At 42.5% G+C, this 13,267-nt stretch overlaps 1 protein-coding gene across 1 annotated transcript in view; it reads right to left on the bottom strand.

Moving 5' to 3' along the window:
* CHAT (choline O-acetyltransferase) overlaps nt 1-13,267 on the bottom strand; it is a 93,255-nt gene that overhangs the window by 74,752 nt on the left and 5,236 nt on the right. Inside the window, exon 2 of the mRNA XM_063434645.1 lies at nt 4,839-4,961. Coding sequence (XP_063290715.1) covers nt 4,839-4,901 — 63 coding nt within the window. The 5' untranslated portion in view covers nt 4,902-4,961. The remainder of the gene's footprint in view (nt 1-4,838; nt 4,962-13,267) is intronic.

The raw sequence follows: 13,267 nt of genomic DNA, 5'->3' as shown, positions 1-13,267 counted from the left end.
CTGGTCAGAACTTTGAAACGGTGGCATTTCCCCTACACTGCATGGATCTTTTTGGACAACTTGGGCGCTCAGATCAGGGCTATTTTGGAATGTATAATATGTGGGGTTATTGTATGGTTATTTATGTTTTGGCATACTTTTATGTTTTGTTCCTGGGAGATAATTAGCTTACCGGCCTTTAATTATCTCCCAGGCCTAGAGATTCCTGGGAGGGGCTTGTGTTGAATACCATGGAGACCCAATGCTGGGGTGTGTGCATTAAAGGCCCAGTTTTGGCTCATTGAAATCAGTTGCACTCCCAGAACTATGTGTTGTCTAGCTGAGGGGAAAGGGCTAACCACTGCTCAGCACCTTGTTCCATCTCGTGGAGGATTCGGCGGGGGAAGGTCCTTGTAAGGACTACAGCTCCTAGGACTGTGTGTCGTCCTGTCCTGGGAGGGAATAGAGCTAGTCCCCCATCTTGTTCCAGGATGTAGAGGCTCCAGTCGGAGCGACTGGGGCAGAAGCGCTTCAGGTTTGCCTGGTTCCAGTTAGGAAACGATCGTTGGTGGAGGTACAGGGAGCTCCACTACAGATGTGTTTTGCTCTATATATAGCAAATGTTAATTGAAACCATACAAACTCTACAGAACTCTACTTCAGTTACTGTCTTCTAAGAAAGTACGTGACTGATATTATGTTAAAATAAACTATAAAGTTACTTGAATAAACTTAACTCACCTAAGATTCAAGAACACCAAATCACACACCTCACTGGTCCAATCTCAACCCACAAGATAACACAACTTATAGAAGCCGGGAACGCCGCAGGTCTAGAAGGCCTCACGAACTTATACTACGCTACTTTTAAATCTATTCTGAGCCCATATGTAATACAAGCCTTTAATCTAGTTACTCAGATGGGGTCACTACCATGAGAATTTCTAGCAGCCCACATCCTCACCCTCCCCAAACCCGGGAAATCACTAACACTATGCCCAAATTTCAGACCAATTTCCCTGTTAAACGCAGGCGCCAAATTATACGCAGAAAGGCTAAAATGATTACTGCCCAGCCTGGTCACTACAGATCAGTTTGGGTTCATATCCGGGAGACAAGGCCAAGATAATTCGCGAAAAGTGTTATCCTCCATTACTTCAACCGATCCAAAGAGCACACTGCTCTCACTTGATGCTGAAATTGGTGTTCGATAGACTCAATTGGCGCTTTTTACACATAGTGTTGACACGATACGGCTTCCCACCTAACTTCTTGAACATGGTCAAGGCCCTTCACAGTTCCCCTTGAGCAACGGTATTGAACTCGTGCTTCAGTTCCACTGCATTCACAATCACAAATGGAACACGTCAGGGCTGTCCCCTTTCCCCATTGCTTTATGTGCTAGCGCTGTAACCGCTGGCAATAGCTATCTGTAGCAACCAGGACATCAAGGGGATCATCGTAGGCAACAAAGAATACAAACTAAACCTATTCGCAGATGACATTCTCCTCACATTATCCAACCTGACAATCTCACTCCCGAACCTCCATAAAGAAATACAAGAATACAGCAGACAATCATACTATCAGCTAAATATGTCTAAAAAAAAAAAGCTGCCCCCAAATGCCCCATCAGATGTCTTGTTAGCCTCATGTCCTGGGGGGCCCAAGAGCTGGCCGGTTGGCCACCATTGGGCACCCCAGAGGAAGGCGGCAGCTTGATTTGCGGTTGGGAGGCAAGGGAGTACTGTAGTCTGAGCTCTTACTGCTCAGCTCCATCGTGCGCCACTCAAACATGCTGGGAGATGGAATATGACGTCAGACTGGCTTCTGGCATCACTAAGCGGCGCGCGAGGGAGCTGAACAGAAAGATCAGAGCTCCCTCGCTGCCTACTCTGCTGTTCGCTCCCTGCCTGTCCAGTAGTGCAAGCAGCCCCTGCAGCCCCACTGGACCCCAGGTGAGGAATCCACTCCAGTTCTCCCAATGATAATAATTTGTGAGTGCTGGGGGTATGAGTGTGTCTGTCAGGTGATGTGTGTGTGTATGTATATCGGTGTGTGTGTCTGTGAGTGTGTGTGTGTGTCAGTCACTGTGTCTGTCAGTGAGTGTGTGTGTCTGTCACTGAGTGTGTGTGCCGTCAGTGTGTGTGAGTGTGTCTTTTCACACTGACTGATTGCCCCTCTGACTTTTACATAGCCAACAGAAGAAGTAGCTCTGTATGTACTGTGGCTGAGGAGTTGTGCTGCAGATTCTGTAATTCATCATCTTGATTTATTTTCCCAATTTTACTGGAAATCAGTGACTTCATCCTGATTCATCTTTCTAACTGAAGGTCAGTGACACCCCAGTAGATCTTCTGGGAAGGGGAATCTGGAGTGCACCATGTGGGAGAGAGAAAAACTGAGATTCCACACTGTCTGAAGGGTGAACTATTAAATGACACCCCCTCATGGCCTCTGCTGACATCTGAATTAGCACAGAAAAGCAGCAGACCTTAGATGCTCCAAAACATAAATTGTTCTCCATTTGTCTCTCTGATCTATGTCCTACTTGAAAGCACCCACCAAACCAGCTTTAGAACTACATTTCAAGAGGGCTACTGCCAAATTACAGCCTTGATATTTTTGGATGAGCTTTTCAAATGATTTAATATATTTGGATCGTTTAAAATATTTGAATATTTTGATATTACTGTATTGTCCAGGGATGACCTAAAGGATGATGAATGGCATAATGTGCAGCACACCTCCTGGTGCTCCCCCTTCATAGATCCACTTGCATCTCAGTCCCAGTGACTCACCTTTTCCCTATCTGTACAATAACTTTAAAATTATCTTACAGATAAAGAACATTTCCTACATAAAGCGAAGTTGTTAAAAATACAGTGGTTGATTTTATGTACCTAATGGTGGTTGCAATCATCTATGTACTCCGTGTGTAGTACCATGCACATTAATCGTGAGGTTTGCAGCACCTAGGTGGAAATACTGGTGGCCTGTGCCAGAAGCAAGTTATCTTGATCTCCCTCTCAATGTTTCACCTGTGATGAGGCCTTGTTTGCTTGTCCTTATGAGGTATAATTTTGCTGTCATAGCATTCTGCAGATTGCTGTTTCCAGCCTTCCAATCTTCTTTTAAGTCTGCTTTTTCCAAGGTTGCTAAGTCCACATTGTCTAGGGTCAACTCTGATATATATAGCCTCCAAGATGCTTTCTGAACCTGTTGAAGTGGATCAGTAGAGTTCCAAGACAGGGTTCTCATATGTAATTCATTGGAGGCTCGACTTACTAAATATTGGAGTAGAGAAGATGAATATTGGCTTTGCTGGTCTGGGAACCCCATATTAGCAGGTTTTGATCAATCAACCTAAAGTCGTGCTGTGCTGTCAAGGAGCTCCAAACCTAAGCATCTTCCTCAGCAGTTAAGCCACAACCCATGTATGCATTAATATGAGTGTTTTTTGTGTTTATGTGTGTAGCTGGTTATGTATATGTATGTGTGGCTTGTAATGTATTCGCCATGTGTATGTGAATGTGTGATGTAACCACAAATAACACATACATACAGATATTCTTTCATCAACATTGTGTGCATGCATTTTTATTCACACATACTATACACATTAGGACAGCAAAAAAACGTAAATACACTACTGAATATATGCAAGGTTTCACCTAGCAAGATAATGCAATTGTATACTATGCACCTTCCTTTGTTTGAGTAAGTAGTATTGGAAGAAGTGCATTGATCAGTCTAAACATCTATCGGCAGGAATGGGCAGTTAAAGGGAAACAAAGCAAAGCTGTGTCAAATTCATATAATAGTACAAATGGCAAAATACCCTTCCTTGTTTAAGATTACAGTGAATCATACAAGCAAAACATTTCTAGCTATTACTCAAACATGTTGGAAAAGGATAGGGATATCATGAAACTGCAATGATGACTGTAGCAAATAGGAGAACGCAGTGACTCCTGCTAATGAGAAGACCAAAAATCTGGTGTGCCAATGCACAGCAAAAAAAAAACCGTTATTCTATAACTTAGACGACTTGCTTAGTGCATTCCATTCTTACCGGCACTTAGTCATAGCCCCTGACATCAGCTGATCTGATACCATTCACACTGAATATGCTCTGTATTTGCCATCTTTTGAATAGTTCACATCTTGTATCACATCCTCTGCTCATTAATTATTTGTACCCAAACTGAATGAAGTCTTATGGTGTGTTATCACAAACAAGGACGAGTTAAAAAAAAAAAAAAATAGGCAGAATTTATGAGTTTTGAATTGATTGATGCCATATATAAAAGAATTCTGCTAAAGGACTTCAGAGCACTTTCTATTTTATAAACATGGCAGTTTTGCAGTGAACATTAAAGGGACACACATGCATTTATGATTGTCTTCTATTAAATATTGTTTGGATAGCCCAATCTTGACAATAAGTCTTGATCAACTAGCCCAACACACACAGACACTCACACACAATGACACAACTCGGGTATCTGTGCTGGGCTAGTTGATCAAGACTTATTGTCAAGACTGGGTCAGCCACACAACCCTTGCCTTTAAATGTCATACTTAATATATGACATTTAAAGACAATAGTTGTGCGGATGGCTCAGGTATATATAGTAAAAATAAGTTTGTCCTGAACACTATGAGGTTAAAATTCATAGCACACAATAGTCATATCGAAAACGCACACACACACACACACACACTCGTATTTACTCCAGCCTTTATTTGAACTTAAACATAGCAAAGCAATTTCTCAGATAGCTTTTGCTAACTAGAAAATTAAACATCAACCATTTTAATAACGGGTTCTCAAGTATATGGAAATATTTCTCTACCTCTGCATCTTCACAACTTTTGTCTGCGGTTTTCTCCAGGGATTCTTTCTTTAAAACTGGCATTTTGTACAAATAATAGAATTCGTATGCCCGTTTTTCTCTTTCAGTGGATGAAACCTTTACCTGTGGATACAAAATAATTCCATTCATATTTAAATCATTATATGAGTAACAGTTCTACCGATAATATAGAACCTCAAAAGGTATCAAAATCATGAGTAGCAGAAGAAACCTTAAACCACTGGAAGAGTTGAGTAAAGGGACATGCATAACATTGAGACAACTGTCTCATTCAAAAGCTCCTGGTAAAAAAACAATAATGCAGGACAACATACATTGGGTTTCTTTCTACGTTACTTGTATATAGATATCAGGGGCGGACTGACCGGTCGGGCACTTCGGACATGGTCCGAGGGCCCGGCCGGGAGGGGGGCCCGCCGCCAGTGCCACCATCAGGGGGCCCGGCGGCAGGGCCAGATTGTCCCACCGCGGCCGCGGCATCTGGGGACTGTGGTAGGTGCCGCCGGGTGGCCGGTCCGGTGGCACACTGAGGGGGCCGGCCGGGGTACATGCTGGAGCCGCCGGGCCGGGTGGCAGCCTCGCCGGTCCGGCGGCACTCCTGTCCTGTAAGTAATGCTGAGGATGGAAGGAGGGAGGAGCATGTCTCTCTCATTCTCCCTTGCGGTTTTCACATCCTATGCTGGGAATTGTGGGAACCGCAAAGGAGCATGAGAGAGAGACATGCTCCTCCCTCCTTCTGTCCTCAGCGTTAGTGACAGGGCAGGAGTGCCGCTGGACCGGCGAGGCTGCCACCCGGCCCGGCGGCTCCAGCATGTACCCCGGCTGGCCCCCTCTGTCTTCTGTCGGTAAATGGGAGGGGGAAATTAAATAAAGAGGGAAGAAAGAGACAGTGGGAAAATAGAGAGACACAGGGGGAGGGGAAGGAAAGAGACAGAGGGGGGTGGGGAGAGAGTGACACAGGGAAAGGAGGGAGAAAGAGACGGGGAAGAGTGAGACACAGGGGGAGAAAGAGGGGGAATAGAGAGATGGTGGAGAGGGGAGAAAGAGACAGAGGGGAAGAGAGATGTGGGGTAGAGAGAGACACAGGGACAGGGGGGAGAAAGAGACAGAGGGGACGAGAGACACAGGGAGAAAGGAGAGACACACACAAGGGGAGGGGGAGAAAGAGGCAGAGGGGGAAGAGAGACAGGGAAGGAGAGGGGAGACATGGACACAGAGGAGCAGTGAGGCAGAGAAAGAAAGATACAGAGGGACTGGGGGAGACAAAAAGGCACACAGAGGGGCTGTATATATCATTGGTGGATCCCCCCTGGCCGATCTCTCTCCCTGGTCTGCAGACACCGTGCAGGCAGCCGGCAGGGGAGGGAGGAAGAGAGGACCTGGGAGCTTAGCCTGCAGCTCCTCTGGGTCCTTCTCACGCGAGCACAGAGCATTGCAGCAGTTATCACGGCAACGCTCCGGCTCTCACGAGAGTGAACTCTAGCCCTGGAGCTACGGGCTAGAGTTCACTCTCAACACTGCGACCTCCAGGGATTCCTGGTGGTTGCAGTAGTGAGAGTGAACTCTAGCCCCATACACACACACCATACACATTCACTCACTTCCCCCACACACACACCATACACATTCACACACTGCCCCAATACATACACACTGCCCCCCATACACACCATACACATTTACACACATTGCCTCACACACACACTGCCCACCCATATACACACAAACCCCCATACACAGCCACCCATACTAACATTGCCACACACACCCTACACATTCACACACTACACCCCCCCCACACACACACACTGAACCATTCACACACACACACTGCACCCCTCACACATTGCACTACTGCTCCTATACACTACTACAGCCCCATATCCCAGCAGACCCCAGGTAAGTTTTCAAACTGTTCTTAAACGGTTTGCCTACTTACTCTTGGAGGGGGTCCCAGCCCTCCTGGCACCATAACCACTACACAGAGCAGCAGTGGTTATTGTGCATGGATTATTTCTTTAAAAAATCTACACGTGCCCCCGTAGCCAGCCAGCCAGCCCACAGGCAGGCCAGCCAGCCAGCCCACAGGCCACCAGCCAGCACAGGCCACCAGCCAGCCCAAAGGCCAGCCAGGGCAATAGACAGCCAGCCCACAGGCCACCAGTTAGCCAGCCAACAGGCCACCAGTTAGCCAGCCAGGCCAGCAGCCAGCCACAGTCCAGTAGCCAGCCCACAGACCTACAGCAAGCCACAGGCTTACAGCCAGCATGCCCACAGCATGCCAGTCGTAGCCAGCAAGCCACAGCCTGCCAGCCGCAGCCAGCAAGTCGCAGCCTGCCAGCTGCAGCCAGCAAGCCACAGATTGCCGGCAGTAGCCAGCAAGCCCACAGCCTGCCGGCAGTAGCCAGCAAGCCCACAGCCTGCTGGCAGTAGCCAGCAAGCCCACAGCCTGCCAGGAAGCCACAGCCTGCCAGCCGCAGCCAGCAAGCCCACAGCCTTCCAGCAAGCCCACAGACTGCCAGCCAGCAACAGTAATTAAGGTAAGAGGAGCCAACTTGGCCTAGGTATCAGCAAGCTATGTTGTGTTGCTATATTGTAAATAGGAACCAGAGTGTTGGAGAGAACCCCCTCCAGGCCCCCATTAGACTCCATTGTAGTCTCTAATGGGGCCTGGAGTAGATTCTTTCTAACACTCTCTAAAGGACACTGAGATAGCCTCTGCTAGAAAGACCTCCCCTCCGTGGCCCATTAGCCCTCAACTGTAGTCTCTACTGGGGCCTGGAGGCGACTGTTTCCAGCAGAGGCTATCTCAGCTAGAAAGTTTGGTCTCTGCTAGAAAGACCCCCTTCCAAGCCTATTAGACTCCATTGTAGTCTCTAATGGGGCCTGGAGGGGATTCTTTCTAACACACTCTCTAAAGGACACTGAGATAGCCTCTGCTAGAAAGACCCCCCTCCATGGCCCATTAGCCCTCAATTGTAGTCTCTACTGGGGCCTCGAGGGGATTATTGCACCTTTGTTCCTTGTGTCTAAAGATTGTGTAGGGTGTGGCTGGAGGCGGAACAAGGGTGGGGCTTGCTGCGGAGCATGGGTGGGGCCTGTAAGGGGGCCCTTGATTTATTTTGCCCGTGGGCCCTGAGGGTTCTCAGTCCGCCCCTGATAGATATGATGTATTTAATTGGCCAGATGAGTGGGGATTTCTTGGCATGTTATATTGTTCTTCCAAACCTCCTCCACAGGCCAAGAGCCTCTTTGAAGTAGCCTAAGATGTCTTTTTCACATATTTGTCTTTAAACTTGTCCCTAAATTCCAAGTTTGTTGGATACAATCCTTCAAATAAGATATATAGCAGGTAATAACCAATAGGTTACTTATTCTATATGAGAGGCCTTAAAATTCACCAAACTTTATTGTATCTCCTTATTTTATTGTCACCTTGGCTCTTGTCAATTATTATCATAACCTCTGCCCTTTGCACCTGACATTCAACATATTTCTGTTTCTCTTTCTTCATTTGGATGGGTCCCCTTGTTTTGCCAAGATTGAACTGGATTATAATGTTTATTGCTAAATGTCATCTATATATTTAAAGGAAAACAGAGCATTTCATCAAAAATGTTTTAAAACAATGTATACCTAATATTCAATGATGTATTTAATGTTGTATGTTCGCCTTTAAAGTTTGCTTGCCGGCTACGTTTGGCTTTCAAGATTGTACCATGTTAGTAGCTTTCTTAGAGCTCACTTTAAAGAACCACTATAGGCACCCAGACCACATCAGCTTAATGAAGTGGGCTGGGTGCCAGGTCCATCTAGGAAACTGCTGTGTTTACTTTAGGGTTAATCCACCCTCTAGTGGCTGTCTCATTGACAGCCGCTAGAGGCGCTTCCGCGCTTCTCACTGTGATTTTCACAGTGAGAAGACACCAGCGTCCATAGGAAAGCATTGAGAATGCTTTCCTATGAGACTGGCTGAATGTGCGTGCGGCTCGTGCCGCACATGCGCATTCAGCCGATAACGGGAAAGGAGGAGGAGATTTCCCAGCGCCGAGGGAGCCCGGCGCTGGAAAAAAAGGTAAGGGATTAACCCCTTCCTCACCCTAGAGCCCGGCGGGAGGGGGGCCCCGAGGGTGAGGGGGACCCAAGGACCCTATAGAGCCAGGAAAACAAGTATGTTTTCCTGGCACTATAATGGTCCTTTAAATAATGTATTCCCTTTAGAAGCCTTGGTTTACCAAATTATAATGGGGGCAATGACTGTATTTATAACGATCTAGTCAAAGACGTATATCAGCTTAGCAATGTTGCAATGCATCAATGTAATCCAGACATATAAAGTCTGATTAAGCAAATTACAAATTGATTTATTATTAGCATGCATGAATTTAGTTTCCATTAATATTTCACTAATGTATGAAAAATATTGAAGGTAGTTAATCTATAATCCACTAGTATTAGTAGATGGATTTAATTTCTTAGGAGCAAAGGAAATGAGTTTGAGAGTAATTGAATGACTGTAGTGTTGTCAGTAATGCCAAAGGAATAGAATGAAGTATCTGTTAACTTTTCTCTAAACGTCGCAAAAAATGATCCTGCTTTAAAGGGACAGAAGACTCCATACATCCTAAAGCAGAATTTGTTTTGATATCATAGATTTTTTTAAAATGTATTTTAAATAAAAAGAGTACTGCACAATTTATTATATTAATTCTGAACTGCTAGGTGTAATGGTTTAGTAATGTTTATGTATAAGGTACCTTTAATCCCTTAAAGGACCACTCTAGGCACCCAGACGACTTCAGCTTAATGAAGTGGTCTGGGTGCCAGGTACCTCTAGGATTAACCCTTTTTTTTATAAACATAGCAGTTTCAGAGAAACTGCTATGTTTATAATGAGGGTTAATCCAGCCTCCAAATCCTCTAGTGGCTGTCTCATTGACTGCCGCTAGAGGCGCTTGCGTGCTTCTCACTGTGAAAATCACAGTGAGAGCACGCAAGCGTCCATAGGAAAGCATTGTAAATGCTTTCCTATGCGACCGGCTGAATGCGAGCGCGGCTCCTGCCGCGCATGCGCATTCAGCCGATGACGTCGCGATCAAGATGGAGAGGAGGAGGAAAGCTCCCCGCCCGGCGCTGGAAAAAGAGGTAAGTTTAACCCCTTCCTCTCTCCAGAGCCCGGCGGGAGGGGGTCCCTGAGGGTGGGGGCACCCTCAGGGTACTCTAGTGCCAGGAAAACGAGTATGTTTTCCTGGCACTAGAGTGGTCCTTTAAGGACACATGACGGAACTTTTCCGTCATAGTTACATTTTTTAAACCTGCCTTCCCATTATAACAACATCATCAAGGTTAAATCATATTTTTAAATCGTGGTGTATTACCGAATAGTTCTTCATTTCAACAATATATCAATTAATAAAAAATAAAAAAAATGTTGCGTGAAATAATATCTCCTGAACTAATGAAATCTAGTAGACAACTCTGAAGAATGCATTGGGCACGATATTCTACAAACCCCTATCGGAGAATATTTCTGTAATATGAACCAGGATTGGTGATAAATCAAAAAACACTTCCTGCTCCACGTGGACTAGAGGAAACTCACTCATGAATATTTAATTTTGTCATGTCATGTTAATTTCTATATATTTTTCTATATATTTGTTTCTATATATTTATTTAGAAAACAAACATCTGCTCCATCTTGGTGTGAGGCCTACCTATCATTTTAATTGTCATTATAGGATTGAAGCATAAATCTCATATTGGAAAATCAGGAGGCTAGATGTTCATAGTGTAGATGTTACTATTCAGTGTCCCTTATTTACTAAAAGAATGTTTTATACATTTTGCCTCTTACATTTTTTTTGAATTAGGTTTCCTAATGCTCATTTACAAACATAGAGATGAGAATTAAAATATGGATACATAATACAGGTGACACAAAAAAGACAGACATCAGTACAAGTAGTCTAGACAGCTAGGCCACCAAGTGTCACAATTGTTTCTACAACCATATTCAAGATCATTATAGATCAGGCTTCAATGTGGCAAATGTATAGATTATGAATGTGACAGTTCCACAAACAAATGACTCCCTTTAGAATTGCACTTAGTTTCTTGCCAATAAACATAATGCTTGAAAAATAACCCCTTAATGACCATTTGCACACCTAACATGCCTTAATAAAAATAAATGATGATAAATTAAAAAAATATAATTTGCTGAACTCTGCACAGAAGATGAGAAAACAACATAATATTAAAATATTCTAAAGGATGGATACAATTCGTTAACAGAAGTTTTCAAGTATATCCTGAGGGAAAGATGTTAATCTTTATTTGTTTTTAAATTAAAAAGCAATATACTAGATAAGATAACCCCTTAAGCACTATCATCCACAGCAATTCACAGAGTAATAAAAGTGTTATAAACCTCCAGTGGCCCACCCAAAAATATTTTCAAATTTATTGTCTGTAAATTGTCATATGTAGATGGAACATGTTAATTTACTCTGATTTTATAAACATTACATATGTGTTCATAAAAAAAAAAAAAAAAAAAAAAAAAAAAAAAAATAAATAAATATATAGCTCTTGCACTCCAACTCAAAAATATATATGGTAACTGGTGCTCTGGTCACGTGAGAAATATAATTGCACAAAAATATTGGCACTCCAAGGTTTTAGTAAATCAATGTTCTTTATTCCAATAAATCCAGTGGTCGACCTTTCAGCCCCTAAGTGGAGTTTCATCAGGACCTAAAGTTTTTTCTTTATTGATTTTCAACAAGTACTTTCCATAAGTAAAATTCAATCAACGTTTCACTTCTATATTGCGAACTTTCATTAGGACATATATATATATATATATATATATATATATATATATATATATTTATTTTTTATTTAATTTTTTTTTAAAATATAATTTAGAAGAAATTAAGTTATAAGGTTGGCAGGACAAGAGATCATCCATTTTGACTTGAAGAGAAGATTTTACATAGCGCAGAGGAAAGGTAACTACATAATAAGAAACATAAAGTGGGTAATTTTCTGCTAAACCTAAATAGTTTTTTTTTTTATTAGATTCTGAATAGATAAACAATAAACAAAAAAGACAACTCACCCAAGAATATTCAAGCTCATAATAGTTAATATTTCTGGTTACCTGACTGCTATTCTCAAGTCAAGAAATTTTTTTTTTCCAATTAGAAGTAAAATTGGAAATCACTGCAGCTTTTTTTTTTTACCTTATTTGAGATAAACAGCAGTAATAGCAGCAGTGATATGCACAGTAATATCAACAACATTAATATGAGTGGCAGAACCTGATGGACATTTTCATTTTTCAGGATCTATGTAAGCATGCAACAAAACCCCATGTGTTTAATAGACTGAGAGATCAGGTAGACAGTTGTAGTTTAGCAGACACGAGAGCATATAGAGTAATAGTAGGGTTACCAGATGTCCAGCATTCATATATGGCTGAAAGTTAAAGAAGTGATAGGTTAGCATCAAGGTATGAAACGATATAACCCGGGAATCATTGGATATACATACTAATTTATAAACTTTATTTTATAAAGATTAGGTCAACCAAGTGACCACCAGAAACATGTTTTTGAAGTCTAGAACAGGGGTTCCCAACCCAGTCCTCAATTACCCCCACCAGTTTAGGATTTAGGGATTACTCTGTTGTGTCTAAAGTGTTTCTTTTTTTTTTTTCTAAAAACACCTTAGACACAACTGGTAATCCATAAACCCGGGACTGTTAGGGAGTACTTGAGGACTGGGTTGGGGACCCCTGGTCTAGAAAATAAAATATCAATTTGCTTTTAATGTCACTATCCATTGAGACCATTTTTAATAGAAATTATTTTTTTCTAACTTGTATTTATAGACTTTAAAAATCGGTGACTCAAAATCTTGAGATAAGTAAAACGTATATTAAATAAATATTAAACATTTTGCTAGTTTAACTTTACTGCAATCCTTATCTATGACAGACAACAATCCATCTGGTACATTGTCGGCTTAAATCACAATCCTAAAATCAATAATATTATATTGTACCCTATTTAAACAATGCAATGTTTGAGGGCCAAGGACATACTTCAAAATGAGAGAAAACATTGTATATCCTTCCTGGTAAAATACTTTATGAATACATAATAAATTAATTAATAAATACATCCATCCATATACGCTATAATTCTCCAATGTAATTATTCAGCCTTGTATTGCCCGACATTAGTTTTCATCATATTACCCTATATTTTTACCCCATGTGTTGTCACATATCTCCATACATATAGTGCCATTTGTAGTTAAGTGTAGTTAAGACACTAGACATACATCTGTTCCCCATTTTAGCTTGCTGTTGGTTACATAGTTACATAGGCTGAAAA

This window comes from Pelobates fuscus, chromosome 10, assembly GCF_036172605.1.
Source record: "Pelobates fuscus isolate aPelFus1 chromosome 10, aPelFus1.pri, whole genome shotgun sequence".
NCBI lineage: Eukaryota > Metazoa > Chordata > Amphibia > Anura > Pelobatidae > Pelobates > Pelobates fuscus.
The sequence above is the reverse complement of the archived record's forward strand: the minus strand, read 5'-3'. Positions and strand labels throughout refer to the sequence as shown.